At 40.8% G+C, this 12,584-nt stretch overlaps 1 protein-coding gene across 2 annotated transcripts in view; it reads left to right on the forward strand.

The window, feature by feature from the left end:
• kdm2aa (lysine (K)-specific demethylase 2Aa) overlaps window positions 1-12,584 on the forward strand; it is a 47,463-nt gene that overhangs the window by 5,263 nt on the left and 29,616 nt on the right. For both annotated transcript variants that reach the window (XM_089005672.1, XM_089005673.1), the window contains exons 3-12: window positions 2,347-2,425; window positions 2,524-2,570; window positions 4,067-4,245; window positions 5,265-5,371; window positions 5,448-5,541; window positions 8,816-8,969; window positions 9,036-9,151; window positions 9,244-9,370; window positions 9,472-9,686; window positions 11,645-11,722. In XM_089005672.1, coding sequence (XP_088861798.1) covers window positions 2,347-2,425; window positions 2,524-2,570; window positions 4,067-4,245; window positions 5,265-5,371; window positions 5,448-5,541; window positions 8,816-8,969; window positions 9,036-9,151; window positions 9,244-9,370; window positions 9,472-9,686; window positions 11,645-11,722 — 1,196 coding nt within the window. The remainder of the gene's footprint in view (window positions 1-2,346; window positions 2,426-2,523; window positions 2,571-4,066; window positions 4,246-5,264; window positions 5,372-5,447; window positions 5,542-8,815; window positions 8,970-9,035; window positions 9,152-9,243; window positions 9,371-9,471; window positions 9,687-11,644; window positions 11,723-12,584) is intronic.

Genomic DNA, 12,584 nt, shown 5'->3' on the forward strand with positions numbered 1-12,584 from the left:
AGGCTTCGCAATTCTCAATAATAACACGTGGAAAAAAAAACTTGACACTTGTACTGTAAATATGGGTTGATGCAATACAGCCACATATATCAATATGCCTGTCTTGATACTTTAAGTATGTACAGTTTTTTTCTGCAACGGTTTTGCACATTTACAGTATACAGTTGGCATTTTTATTTTACTATGCTTAGAATGTCTTGTTTTCTATCCTTCCACCCCCCATCCCCCTTTCAAATTGATGCTGTGGACTGCAAATTTCCCCATTGTGGAACGAATAAAGGTTTTCTGATTCTGATAAAGTGGCCCTCCGAGTTGAATCGAAGGCTTGGATAACCAGTGGCGAGAAATTGTTTACCAAAACTGGCCGTACGCGAAGAGTAACTTTTGCTAACGTATTTATTCTGTGTTTCAGTGACTTGTTTTTGTTTTTGTCCCCAGACCTGTTAGCGAGTGCTAACGTGTTGCTACCTTCTCTCACTTGTACCAGCATGTTTTTTTACCAGCTTTGTTCGGGCTGTGTTACTACCGTAATGCATGTTGTGTTGCTGCCGCGTAAAGTCAAAGTCAAAAGTCAAAGTCAGCTCAACAATCGATACATCTCTTTTTGAATGGAGGAATGTCCGGTGCCATTCGACTGTCATTGCTGGACACCAAAGGGGCCATTGTGTTATTTTTTTGCGCCTGTAATGGGCAGCATCTTCACAACCCCGCTTTGTTCAGCGGAAAGGTCGGTGCTGTTGGTCAGTCTGCGGTTGGATGGATGCATGGCTTGAGGAGCCCGCGATAAGAAGAAAGGAGCGTCAGCGCAGAGCGCCGATGCGTATGTGGAACTGTCGCGGCTTGGAATTGAAGCGGATTTATGTGGGACAGGAGATGTGAGACAATGTCTTTTCGTCAATGGATGCTACAGCTTCGTGTTTGCTTTCAACATTGAGCTTGTAGTAGATGTGCAAATTCCACCATGACGTCCCTGATCCACTGCTGAAATGGATGCTTTGATCCTCTCCTCTTTCATCTAGAACTGCTTCATGTCATCACAAAGAGGGTACAGCAAGTCCTGAAGAATGAATGACTCTGTGTCTTTGTGTTGTCATATTATTATTATAATATTTTTTTTTCCCAAGATGGCGGCGCGTGAACACGCAGTGGCTCCCCTTTCCCGGCAAATTGGCGTTTTCATGTTTACTATGTTTGTTAAAGTCATAAGTGCCTTGCATGCTGGGTCCGAGAGGTGTATGTCATGCATATTAGCATATTTGACAATAAAGCTGACTTTGAATTTGAGCTTTATTGTCAAATATGCTAATATGCATGACATGTTCTTTTGACTTCAAGACGGCGCCGCGAGAGAGGCTGCCTTTCCAGCAGCTCCTGTGTTTTGCTTTTCTACTTTCATTTCTTTCATCACTTTGCTGCTGTGAAATGTACATTTCTCCACTGCGAGACTAATAAAGGCAAATCCAATCCAATCCATACAGCACAGATGAAATTACTGTCCTCTCGGACCCAGCATGCAAGGCACTTATAATGACTAACAAACATAATAAACATGAACATGAACTGTTTTGAAAGAAAAGTTAAGGTATATTATTAAAACCTTGTAAACGTTTTCTGTGTCCCATCTTTCTTTATAAACATGCGGTTTATAGTCGGGTGCGGTTTATGTATGTACAAAATGGTTTGTTGTTGTTTGACTGTTGTCCGGAAATTTCGGTAATTGAATGTAACAATAAACCATGAAATCATTTTTGTTTTATTTACTTCTAATTTACACTTTTGTAATGCTCATGTTATTTTAACCCACACCACAGAGTCGCAAGTACGAAAATCTCCCTGTTTATGATTTCTGAAACATAACATGTATGAATATGCATTGTATTGTATGGATTTTGCTGGACTATTTTGATTTCGTCATTTCTGAAAATTATAGTCCTTCTTGAAATTTGGTGGAAGTGATTAAAAATACTACCGTATTTTCTGGTGTACAAGGTGCACCGGAGTTAAAGGCGCACCCCCAATGAAGGGTGTATACAAGGAATGGTGTATTTTTCAAACTTTTCCCACATATAAGGCGCACCAGACTATAATTTGCCCCTTCAATGAAAGTTTTCCAAATACAAAACACCACATTATAAAGCACTACAGTTGAGGCTGATCTTTTGAACAAAATCAAGGCTTTTTGGTGTGCCTTATACACCGGAAAATACGGTGGTATTTTTATACATAGTAGCTACATAGTATAGTAGTAGATGGAGTACATTGATTCGCTGTGGCGACCCCTGAAGGGAAAAAGCCGAAAAGAGGAAGAAGAGCTAACATTTGGATTTTAAATGTCTGGTCTTTCAGATTTAACATATGACCTCATCCAAAGAAATGGCCTCAGAGACCCAATTATCTTTGAGAAAATTGATGGACTCGGACTCAAGTAGGTTTTATCTTTCCGCTTGCACTTTTTTCTTCACTTCTCTGTGCGCCCCTTTTCTTACACAAAGTGGGTATAGTAACAACTGATTTTTTCCCTAGGATGCCTGATCCAACCTTCAGTGTTAGTGATGTCAAGATGTTTGTTGGTAAGCCAAAATTTCATTCTCATATCACAAATGTGTACTATTAATGACAGGTCTGCCCAGCCTTTGCCCTACCAAATTGAAATTAAAACACAGAACAATTGTACAGGTTTCAAACTTAAGGCCAATGTCCAGATCAGCTCAGTTTAGTGACCCGTGAAAGCGAATCATGTGTCAACCTTAAAATCAGAATCAAAATGTGAAATTGTAATGTGGAGTAAATGTAATTTAAATGTAATTTACACCCACATGAACAATAACTGAGTAAATAACTAAAAAGGTTTTCAAAAATATAAATTGCCCCATAAAGGAGAGTGAAGAGACATACTGCGTTGTGCACAGCAATCTTGGTGCTGATCCTTGGGTTTTAATTGTCAAAGACTGCCACGTAGCGTAGGTGGGCAAAGGATGGTGAGGCTTTATTGATGCAGTTGTGTACTTCTGTGTCAAGTGAGCAGTTTGAGGACAAAGTGGTGCCGAGGTAGGTGAAGCGATCCACTGTTTAGTGGAATGCCACTGATGTCGAAGTTGGTGTAGCAGGTTGGAACATGACATCAGTTTTTTTATGTTGATCTGGCGAAAAAAGGTCAATTCACACTCACATCTACTGTAGGTACAATTTGGGGTGTTGAATTAGCCACACACACACACACACACACACACACACACACACACACACACACACACACACACACACACACATGTTTTTGGAATGTGGTAGTAAACTGGAGCATCTGAACAAAATCGATGCAGGTCCAGCTAAAACATGCAAACTCCATACTGCACAGTCGGCGTGTCCTCCACTCAACAATCGGGCTTCCCGTCTCAACCCAGCAGAAAGTAAATGGGTAGAACTGCATCTGATCTAGTATAATTCAAAACAATAAGACTTTATGATCAGAATCAGAATCAGAATCATCTTTATTGCCAAGTATGTAGAACACACAAGGAATTTGTTTCCGGTAGAACACGCTGCACTAGTAATGCCACTTATTTCTGATATCAATTGTTTCTGCTGCCTTACTAACAAAATTTCACCAGATCAGATGCTTAGTTCCACAAACTGTGATAAGGACTTTTTTGAGGGCTCTGCTCAGGCCTTCGGGCAACGATCACTCTCGGTGCCATGCAATACAAACCTCAGGTACTACTATTAACATTGACGAAAACAATTGAGACCTTGCTGCATTTACTCCTCGGGCACTAAAAAAGAAAATACAAGATTTCTTAATTTTTTTTTGTATTGTGTGTTTGTTTTTGACTACAAATAATCCTGACACAATAGCCTCAATTTTGCTGGAGGTGTTGATGGGGGTTAGCATTCTTGAATGTGGTCAGGATTTTTGGTTTTGTGTATGTAGTGTAATGAGTATAACTGTGAAAATGTATAATTAACTGAAGAGACAATTCTTTGAGAACAATGTTTTTCAATAAGTACTCATTTCTAAAAACTTTATTTCCAGGTAAATATACAGTCATTGATTTGTCACTCTATTCAGGTAGCAGACGCATGATTGATGTCATGGATGTCAGCACTCAGAAAGGCATAGAGATGTCTATGGCCCAATGGACACGGTACTATGAGAGTTCTCCATCTCAGCGAGAGAAGCTCTACAATGTCATCAGCCTGGAGTTTAGCCACACAAAGATGGAAAATCTGGTCAAGAGACCTTCCACAGTATGTATATCAATGAATAAATGTATCAACTAAAAAAAGTAGATGGGCATTTAATTTAATTTCTGCATGTTATCAAAAAATGTGTTTATCTCATTCCTCTTCAGACTTTAAAAAGGTGAATTGACTGAACTCAATTTCTTCACTTTACCGTTGTAGTTCATCTTGGAAATCTTGATTTCCAAGATGTATATACATGTATATATGTATATACATATAAATATACATATGTATATACATGTATATGTATATATGTATACATATATGTATACGTATATGTATACGTGTGTATATGTATATATGTATATATGTATACATATATGTATATATACATGTATACGTATATGTATGTATACGTGTGTATATATATATATATATATATATATATATATATATATATATATATATATATATATATATATATATATATATATATATATATATATGTGTGTGTGTGTGTGTGTGTGTGTGTGTGTGTGTGTGTGTATATATATTTGTGTGTGTGTGTATATATGTATGTATGTATGTGTGTGTGTATATATGTATGTGTGTGTATGTATATGTGTATATATATATGTGTATAAGGAGGACAGCGCTCCTGCATCAGAAGATATCCTGAGCAAAATTTAGTCTTGGCCACCACGTGTGCATTGGGGGTCATGGTATGTAAATGAGGAACATTTCACCTATAATTTACATAAACTGTCAAAAAAGGCCAGAAACCGCTGCAAAAATGCAGGTTTTCAGTTTGAGAAGCGAGTACACATCTGTGCGGCTTCAGGAATCATACCTCCTGCCTGGCAGTGAAAGACATCTGGTCTGATCTGCTCCTCGATCACGTATCTGTTCAACTGTCAGAGTGAACATCTCTGACAATATGTCAGAAGCCATTTGTTCAGTGACAGATGAGCGTTGCCTCTCACTTCATTTACTGTAGTTAGAATTTATTCGATTGGTATAATTTATCATTTTTTGGAAGTGTGCTTGAAATGCATGTTTTTTCATTTTTTTCTCCTTTAAAGCTTGATCTTATAGACTGGGTTGACAACATGTGGCCCCGCCACCTGAAAGAGAGACAGAGGGACTCAACCAACTCAATCAGTGATATGCAGTATCCCAAAGTACAAAAGTAATGGCTCCCTTTTTTATCTATTCATGACAATAATTTTACACTCTGAAAGTGAATTCATCGTATTCTTTCGCAGGTACTGTCTGATGAGTGTGGAGGGATGCTATACAGACTTTCACATAGACTTTGGAGGAACATCCGTGTGGTACCATGTTCTAAGAGGGAGCAAGGTGCGTCAGTCATGACAGTGCAATACATATGTCAGCCTCTGCTTTGAGAATCATAGTGGTGATTAGTCCCGAAGGTTTTGGCAGACTACAGAACACTTTTCAGGTTCCGGTTCTTGTTCAGGAAAGTTCTCCTTTTGACTCTAAACCAGTTACAGGTAACATCCGATTTATGACCGGCGCGAGTTACGACCACCCGCACTTGTAACCACGACTGCTAGACCTTTTTTTATTTTTATTTTTTTAATTCTACGCAGTGGCAGCCCTGCAACATTGTTGAACTCTGCACCGTGTTTGCGATGTATTTTGTAGAATAAAGACTCTAGATCAGTGGTTACCAAACTGCGGGCCGTATCCGGCCCATCAGCACCTTTGGCCCGGCCCCCTGAACAATACCAGAGATGCTATCAGATTTTTTTCATATTTGGCCTCCAGATAAATAAAACATCCTTTTACAAGTCAAAGGTCGGTTTTTGATCAGTATCTGTTCCTATTTTAATCAATGTAATCAATGTATGTTGTTTATAATCGTGATTGAACCATTCAAACACGACTGCTCACAATAGAACGCTAAAGGAGTCGGTCACAATGCGACGCGACAAAAAGTGACGTATGAGGAAGTGGAGGGGAGTCCGGTGGTGCATTCAAGTGCGTCCCAGACCCGTTTTCTCTTGTAAACCTTCTTGTCAAAGAGAGAACGGAATAATAGCAAAAAGGTTAGAAAAGGTTGTTTGTCTTATCTGTCAAGAGGCGGTGGCAGTATTCAAGGAATACAATCTTCGCCGACACTATGAATCCCGTCACAAAGACAAGTACGATAGCTTGCAAGGCCAAATACGAGCAGACAAACTCTCAAAGCTTCAAAAGCCACTTTTCTGTGGACTACTATCTCAGCAGAATACATTTGTACACCAAGCTCAGCTGAAGAAGGCATCCGTTCGGGCCAGCTTTCGGGTTGCTAAGCTGATAGAAAGTAGCGGTAAGCCTTTCACGGACGGAGAGTTTAAGAAATGTATGGGTGCTGTCGTGGAGGAGTTGTGTCCCGAGAAGAAAGATGCATATAATGCCGTAAGTCTGTCGGCGAGTACAATCACCAGACGTGGTGAAGAAATCGGGATTAATGTATATGCCCAGCTGCAGCATAAAACGAAATAATTGCACTTTTTTTCATTAGCACTGGATGAGAGCACGGATGGACGTGCAAGACACAGCGCAACTGCTCATTTTTATTCGTGGAGTTAGCGCAAACTTTGAGATATGCGAGGAGCTGGCAGCCCTCCTAAGTCTCAAAGGGACTACAACGGGGGAGGATATTTTTGACCAAGTGTATCAAACCATGGAGAAGTTGGACCTGAGTTACAGAACTGTGATGGTCTGAAAGAGGCATTCAAGAGACTGCTCATATGTGTCAGAGAGATTGGGCTCTGACAACTGAGCTGAACTTTTATCTGTTAAGATTGTGCGTGGCACAACAGACAGTTAATGTTCCATGTTTTTTTTTCTATGAACACAGAGAGAGTTATTTAGTTATTATTTATTTCATAAATAGTGTTATTTATTTCCTGTTTTTCTATGAAGAACCCCAACAGTTGTTTAGTTATTATTTATTTCATAAATAGTGTTATTTATTTCCTGACTTTTTTCTGTAAAGAACCTGGAAAGGGGTATTTTGGTTATGTGAGGCTTTCTGGAAAACAATTTTTTTTAAGCTCCCCTACGATCGTCACGCTTTTTCTGTTACAAACTGACACCGGCCCCCCATCACAGAAGCGAAAAGTTATGTGGCCCTCACAGGAAAAAGTTTGGGGACCCCTGCTCTAGATGGTCCTTCTTGTTTAGATCTGTCACATTCCGAACGAGGCAGAGAGCAGCCGACTCGTCTAAACGAAATTGAATGTCTGGATCCCCAAGCAAGTGACAGAGACAGGTCCGCGCAGAATGATTTTTTAAGAGACAACACAAAGACAACACAAAGTCCTGGTCCCAATAAGAGGACCAGGGGAATAATAAAAAATAAAAAATACCAAAAACGATGAGTAGAGGGCAAAGGAAGCAACTCGCACATGGTTGTGCAGAAAAGGAACAATCCAAAAGTTAATTGTACGTCCAGGGTGTGGGGGAGCGGGGGCGCCTCGGACCGGGTAAAACATGGGCACCGAAGATATAGAAAGTCCAGGGTAATACAAAGTACATAAACAAGTTTACAGCATCCCGTTTTAGTACTCGGTGTCCTTATGAAGGAATTGACAGCAGGTGATAGAAGCGGGGAGGTACGGCCACGCCCCCAGCAGTCAGTGCGAACGTGACAATATCGAACAAGTAGGAAGTTTATTTGCTGGAGCATCAAGAGCTTGTCTCAGCATTGTATACGAACTATTTATTTTTTTAATCGATGTCAAAGGACCATATGTAGCATTGTGGCTCGGTTGCCAGATCCGCTCAACATTCAGCATTATGTCTCATTTCACTGAACAGAGAATATTACAGCATTGCACTAAATGAGGATACAAAATAACTCCTTCTTCACAAACGCGTACGACAATTTTGTGATGTGTTCACCGACGCCGAGGCGGGTGAGCGTCGGCGCTCGAGCAGGTGGGACCGCCGCGTCGCAAACGCCGTGTCGTTTGTTCTGCTTTGCGGCGGGTTGGGTGGGTCGCCGTTGCAGGCCGCACATTGGTAGGGCCGGGGAGGGGGCAACCGGCACAACTTTTTTGCTTCGACGTCCGCCTGAGTCCGAGCGTGTGTGTTGGGTGACCTCTTCTGGCTTCTCCGTTAGCAGGGAGAGCGATTTTTCAACAGCGTGTATGCGTGGGAAGCCGTGCCTATTTGGGTCAGCAGAACGACACAGTAATAGAAATCAATAATACGAAATATAAATGATAAAATGGCACTAAACGTTATAAGATGTCTAATTGAACTGTAAGCAGTTTGGTATATAATGGTATTCAATAGAAAAGATTCTTTTAAAACAGCAGTTTGACATTTTATACTATCCTGTCGTATAAAACTCGCGTCTGCCATTTTGAATGCATCTTGACTTACAACTGTTTTACTTACGACCGTTTTGTCGGAACGGAACCCGGTCGTAAGTCGAATGTTACCTGTACTTCATTGAAAGGCCGATTTTTGCACCTCATAATTGTTTTCTGCTTTTCTACTTCTTCCCTCCGAACTTTGCTGCTGTATGTGGAAAATGTCTCCATTTTGAGACAATAAAGGGTTTCTTATTATATCATGAACCTTGAATTATTGTATCTGCATGTCATGTTGTCAGGTATTCTGGTTGATCCCTCCCACCACTCAGAACTTAGAGTTATATGAAAACTGGGTACTGTCAGGAAAACAAGGAGATATTTTTCTTGGAGATCGTGCTTCAGACTGCCAGAGGATTGAACTTCGGCAAGGATGGACCTTTATCATACCATCAGGTAAACATACCCTCAGATAGAAATAAATCCTGTGTTTCCAAAAAAATGATATCTACTTTTTGATAGGTTGGATTCATGCAGTCTACACGCCTGTGGATTCCATTGTTTTTGGTGGAAACTTCCTTCACAGCTTTAACATTTCTATGCAACTGAACATTTGCAATATAGAGGACCGCACACGGGTAATATTATACGTGCTCATGCCAGCTGTGAAAAACTTAAATGAGGATATATAATATGTTCAGCATTGTGAAGTGAACTACTACCTTCACAGGTTCCAGTGAAATTCCGTCACCCATTTTTTTACGAGATGTGCTGGTATGTGTTGGAGCGCTATATTTTCAGCCTGACCAAGACTTCTTACCTTACACCAGAGTTCCAGAGATTGTCTCTGGACATTGGTATGAACCCAAAGACAAAACATTCACTATATTGTGGATATCTAGCAGCAAATAACTTGTTTTCTTGCTCGTCTGTAATTTAAATGCGGTCTCTGCTACAGATCCAAAATTTGAAAATCTGGCAGAAGCAGACAAGATTGTCAGTGAAGATGATGTTTTGGAGCAGCTGTTGGACAACCCAGAAAATGTTAATTTGACTCCAATGGAGCTAGAAGGGCTTTGGAACTTGGTGGGTAAACTTGAGTCACTCCCATCCAACAAGAAGTGTGTCCCACCAGGAATCCATAATTCCCCTGCACTCATCACACACATTAAGGTAACAGTATGAGACATAAATGAAAATATTACTGCTGTGACTATCTGTAGTGTATTCTGTACATGACCGTCCACTCTCTTTTTTTTTTTTTTTTTTTTTTTTTTTTTTACAAAATATTGCTTTCACCAACAGTAACCCAAAGGCTACAATCTGTTCTGACACATTACACAGACATTAATTAAATCTGGAATACAGTAAAGTCTCGTTATATCGATATTCAAGGGAGTCCGAAAAAATATCGATATAACCGGGACTATCGATATATCCGACCCTGTTTGCATGTAATTTTCCCCGTGCGTGCATAGAAATAGTATCGATATAACCGGGACTATCGATATATCCGATATCGATATAACGAGACTTTACTGTAATTTGTTCTGGGGTGAAAATTGTTGGTTCATAAATCCAGACTACAAACAGTGCTCAAGAGTGCTACAAGAGCTAGTTCTGTAGCCGAGGACGGGACCGCCAGGGTCCCCAACTCTGGCTGCCGCCCAGCTAACATAGCACTCAACCAATCCCTTTGGCCACTCCAATGTGTGTTGAGTCTTGAGAAGGGGAACCCACGTTGCCTCTTCAGGCTGAGCCCAGTATAGGCCAGGCGCTCGCCAACGAGACCCATCTCCAGCCCTGCCTCAAGAGAGGAGCCCCGGTCCGGGCAAGGGAAACTTGGCATTTATTTTATTCTTCATGAGGGGCTGATTGAGCTGTGCTTTGTGTGGACCCTCAACTAGGATCTGCTAACAGGCACAAGTTGGCGTGGTGCAATGAAGTGCTCGTGTATGCGTGCGTCTGGAACTCTAGCGCTGAACACATCTTATAATGGCGACCAAATTCCCAGTAACTGCTGTACAACAGGTAGTTAACATTTACCCAAATTATGTTTCAAATAATAATACATTTTATTTCTAAGCGCCTTTCAAAACTCTCAACGACACTTAACATTCACGGCATAAGATTTGATTTCTGTTGCACCAATAATGTGAGTGTGTATAGACAGACAATTGGATTTGCCTTTATTAGTCTCGCAGTGGAGAAATGTACATTTCACAGCAGCAAAGTGACAATATAATTTAATACATCCTAATCCATACAGCGCGCTTCACATAATGGTCAACACAAAGCAAAATAATAAAAACATTGACAGTTGTGCAATCTTAACGATGTTTGAGTACAAGGCAAACACTTTATTACATGAAGCAGTTCTAGGTGAAAGAGGACATGATAAAATCCTCCTTTTCATCAGTGGATCAGAGACGTCATGGTGGAGTGAGCACGTCTGCTTCAAGCTAAGTTTTGAAAGCAAACAGGAAGCTTTAGCATCCATTGACAAAAAGAGATTGTCTCATCTCCTGTCCCACATAAATCAGCCTCAATTACAAGCCGCAAAAGTTCCACGTACACACCGGGGCTCTGCGCTGATGCTCCTCTCTTCTCATCGTGGGCTCCTCATGCCATGCATCCATCCAGCTGCAGACTGTCCAACAGCACTTACCTTTCCGCGAGACAAAGCAGGGCTGTGAAAATGCTGCTAGTTACAGGCACAAAAAGCACAATTGCTCCAGAGCTGTCCAGTGATGACAGTCAAATGGCACAGACATTCCTCCCAATCACAAACAGTGCTGGCATATTTGTGCCACCGAGAATGTGCAACCGCTCAGCAAAATCTCTTCCTTGATGAATATCTTGGCCAAAAATGCTGAAAAACAATCCACATCTGGTTCGCATGACGCAGAACAACACAAGGTGACAAAAGAAAACACAAAAACAACAAAAAAAGCAAGGTTCGTGAGAGCACTTGCCAACGGCTGCCTACTTGGGCACCATATTGGGAAAAAAAAGTAATTGAATTCAGGCTCCACATTTTCCCCAGCCTTTTTGCGCCCAACGTACGGTAGCATCTTCTCAAAATGCTTTTATTGGTAGTTGTTGTTCTAACAAGATTTACTGTCTTGCAGGCACTCCTAAAAGAGCATGCTCATGATGATCCCAAACAATCCTACACCGGAAAACCAATTGTTAAGTGGTCAAAAAGGGTAAGTATCATCCATATATTTTAAACTAATGCTCATTGTTTCATTATTTGTAATACAGTAAAGTCTCGTTATATCGATATTCAAGGGAGTCCGAAAAAATATCGATATAACCGGGACTATCGCTATATCCGACCCTGTTTGCACATAATTTTCTCCGTGCGTGCATAGAAATAGTATCGATATAACCGGGACTATCGATATATCTGATATCGATATAACGAGACTTTACTGTAGTTAATTTTGGGTGAACTTGAATGAATCACTTCCTGAAGTCTTGCCATGAGTGATTTGCCAAGTAACCACTCACTGAAATAACCCTGGTTTGGTCCAAATTGGAAAGTGTTTTCTATCAATAGATCCTGAAATCCCGATGATGAACAAGACTTTCTTACACCTGGGTGTCAGTAATTCTCCGCGGCTTCATCAAACTCATACACAGTACCTCAATTTTTGCCTGAGCAACCTTACAGCTTGGGAGCCATCAACTGCTTCCAGAGTCCTTCAGACTTAAAGGACAACCAACGTCTCCGGAAAAGTTCTGTCCAAAATTTGTAAAATGGCTTCTAATGACTTCTACTGAGCGTATTTTACAAAGATTCCGCCGCATATAGCTACATTTTACGTTTTAAGACTCGCTCTGAATGTTCCGGAAGTCTTGTTTTTGAGCTGGTGACGAGTCCTCACCCTACGTCACTGAAGGAACGCCCCTGACCGAAAAAAGGACACATTGTAGCAGTCCTTCCATCACGTCAATGCATTTTGCCGTACTTGTTTGGTCTGAAAACTTTGTGTTGCACGAAAAAGAGGCAGAAGAAGGCGACAAAGCTCCGCGTAAGGAATTAATCAGCCTGTGGAAACGGGC

Source organism: Hippocampus bargibanti, linkage group LG10, assembly GCF_051943395.1.
Source record: "Hippocampus bargibanti isolate YZ-2025 linkage group LG10, ASM5194339v1, whole genome shotgun sequence".
NCBI classification, from domain to species: Eukaryota; Metazoa; Chordata; class Actinopteri; order Syngnathiformes; family Syngnathidae; genus Hippocampus; species Hippocampus bargibanti.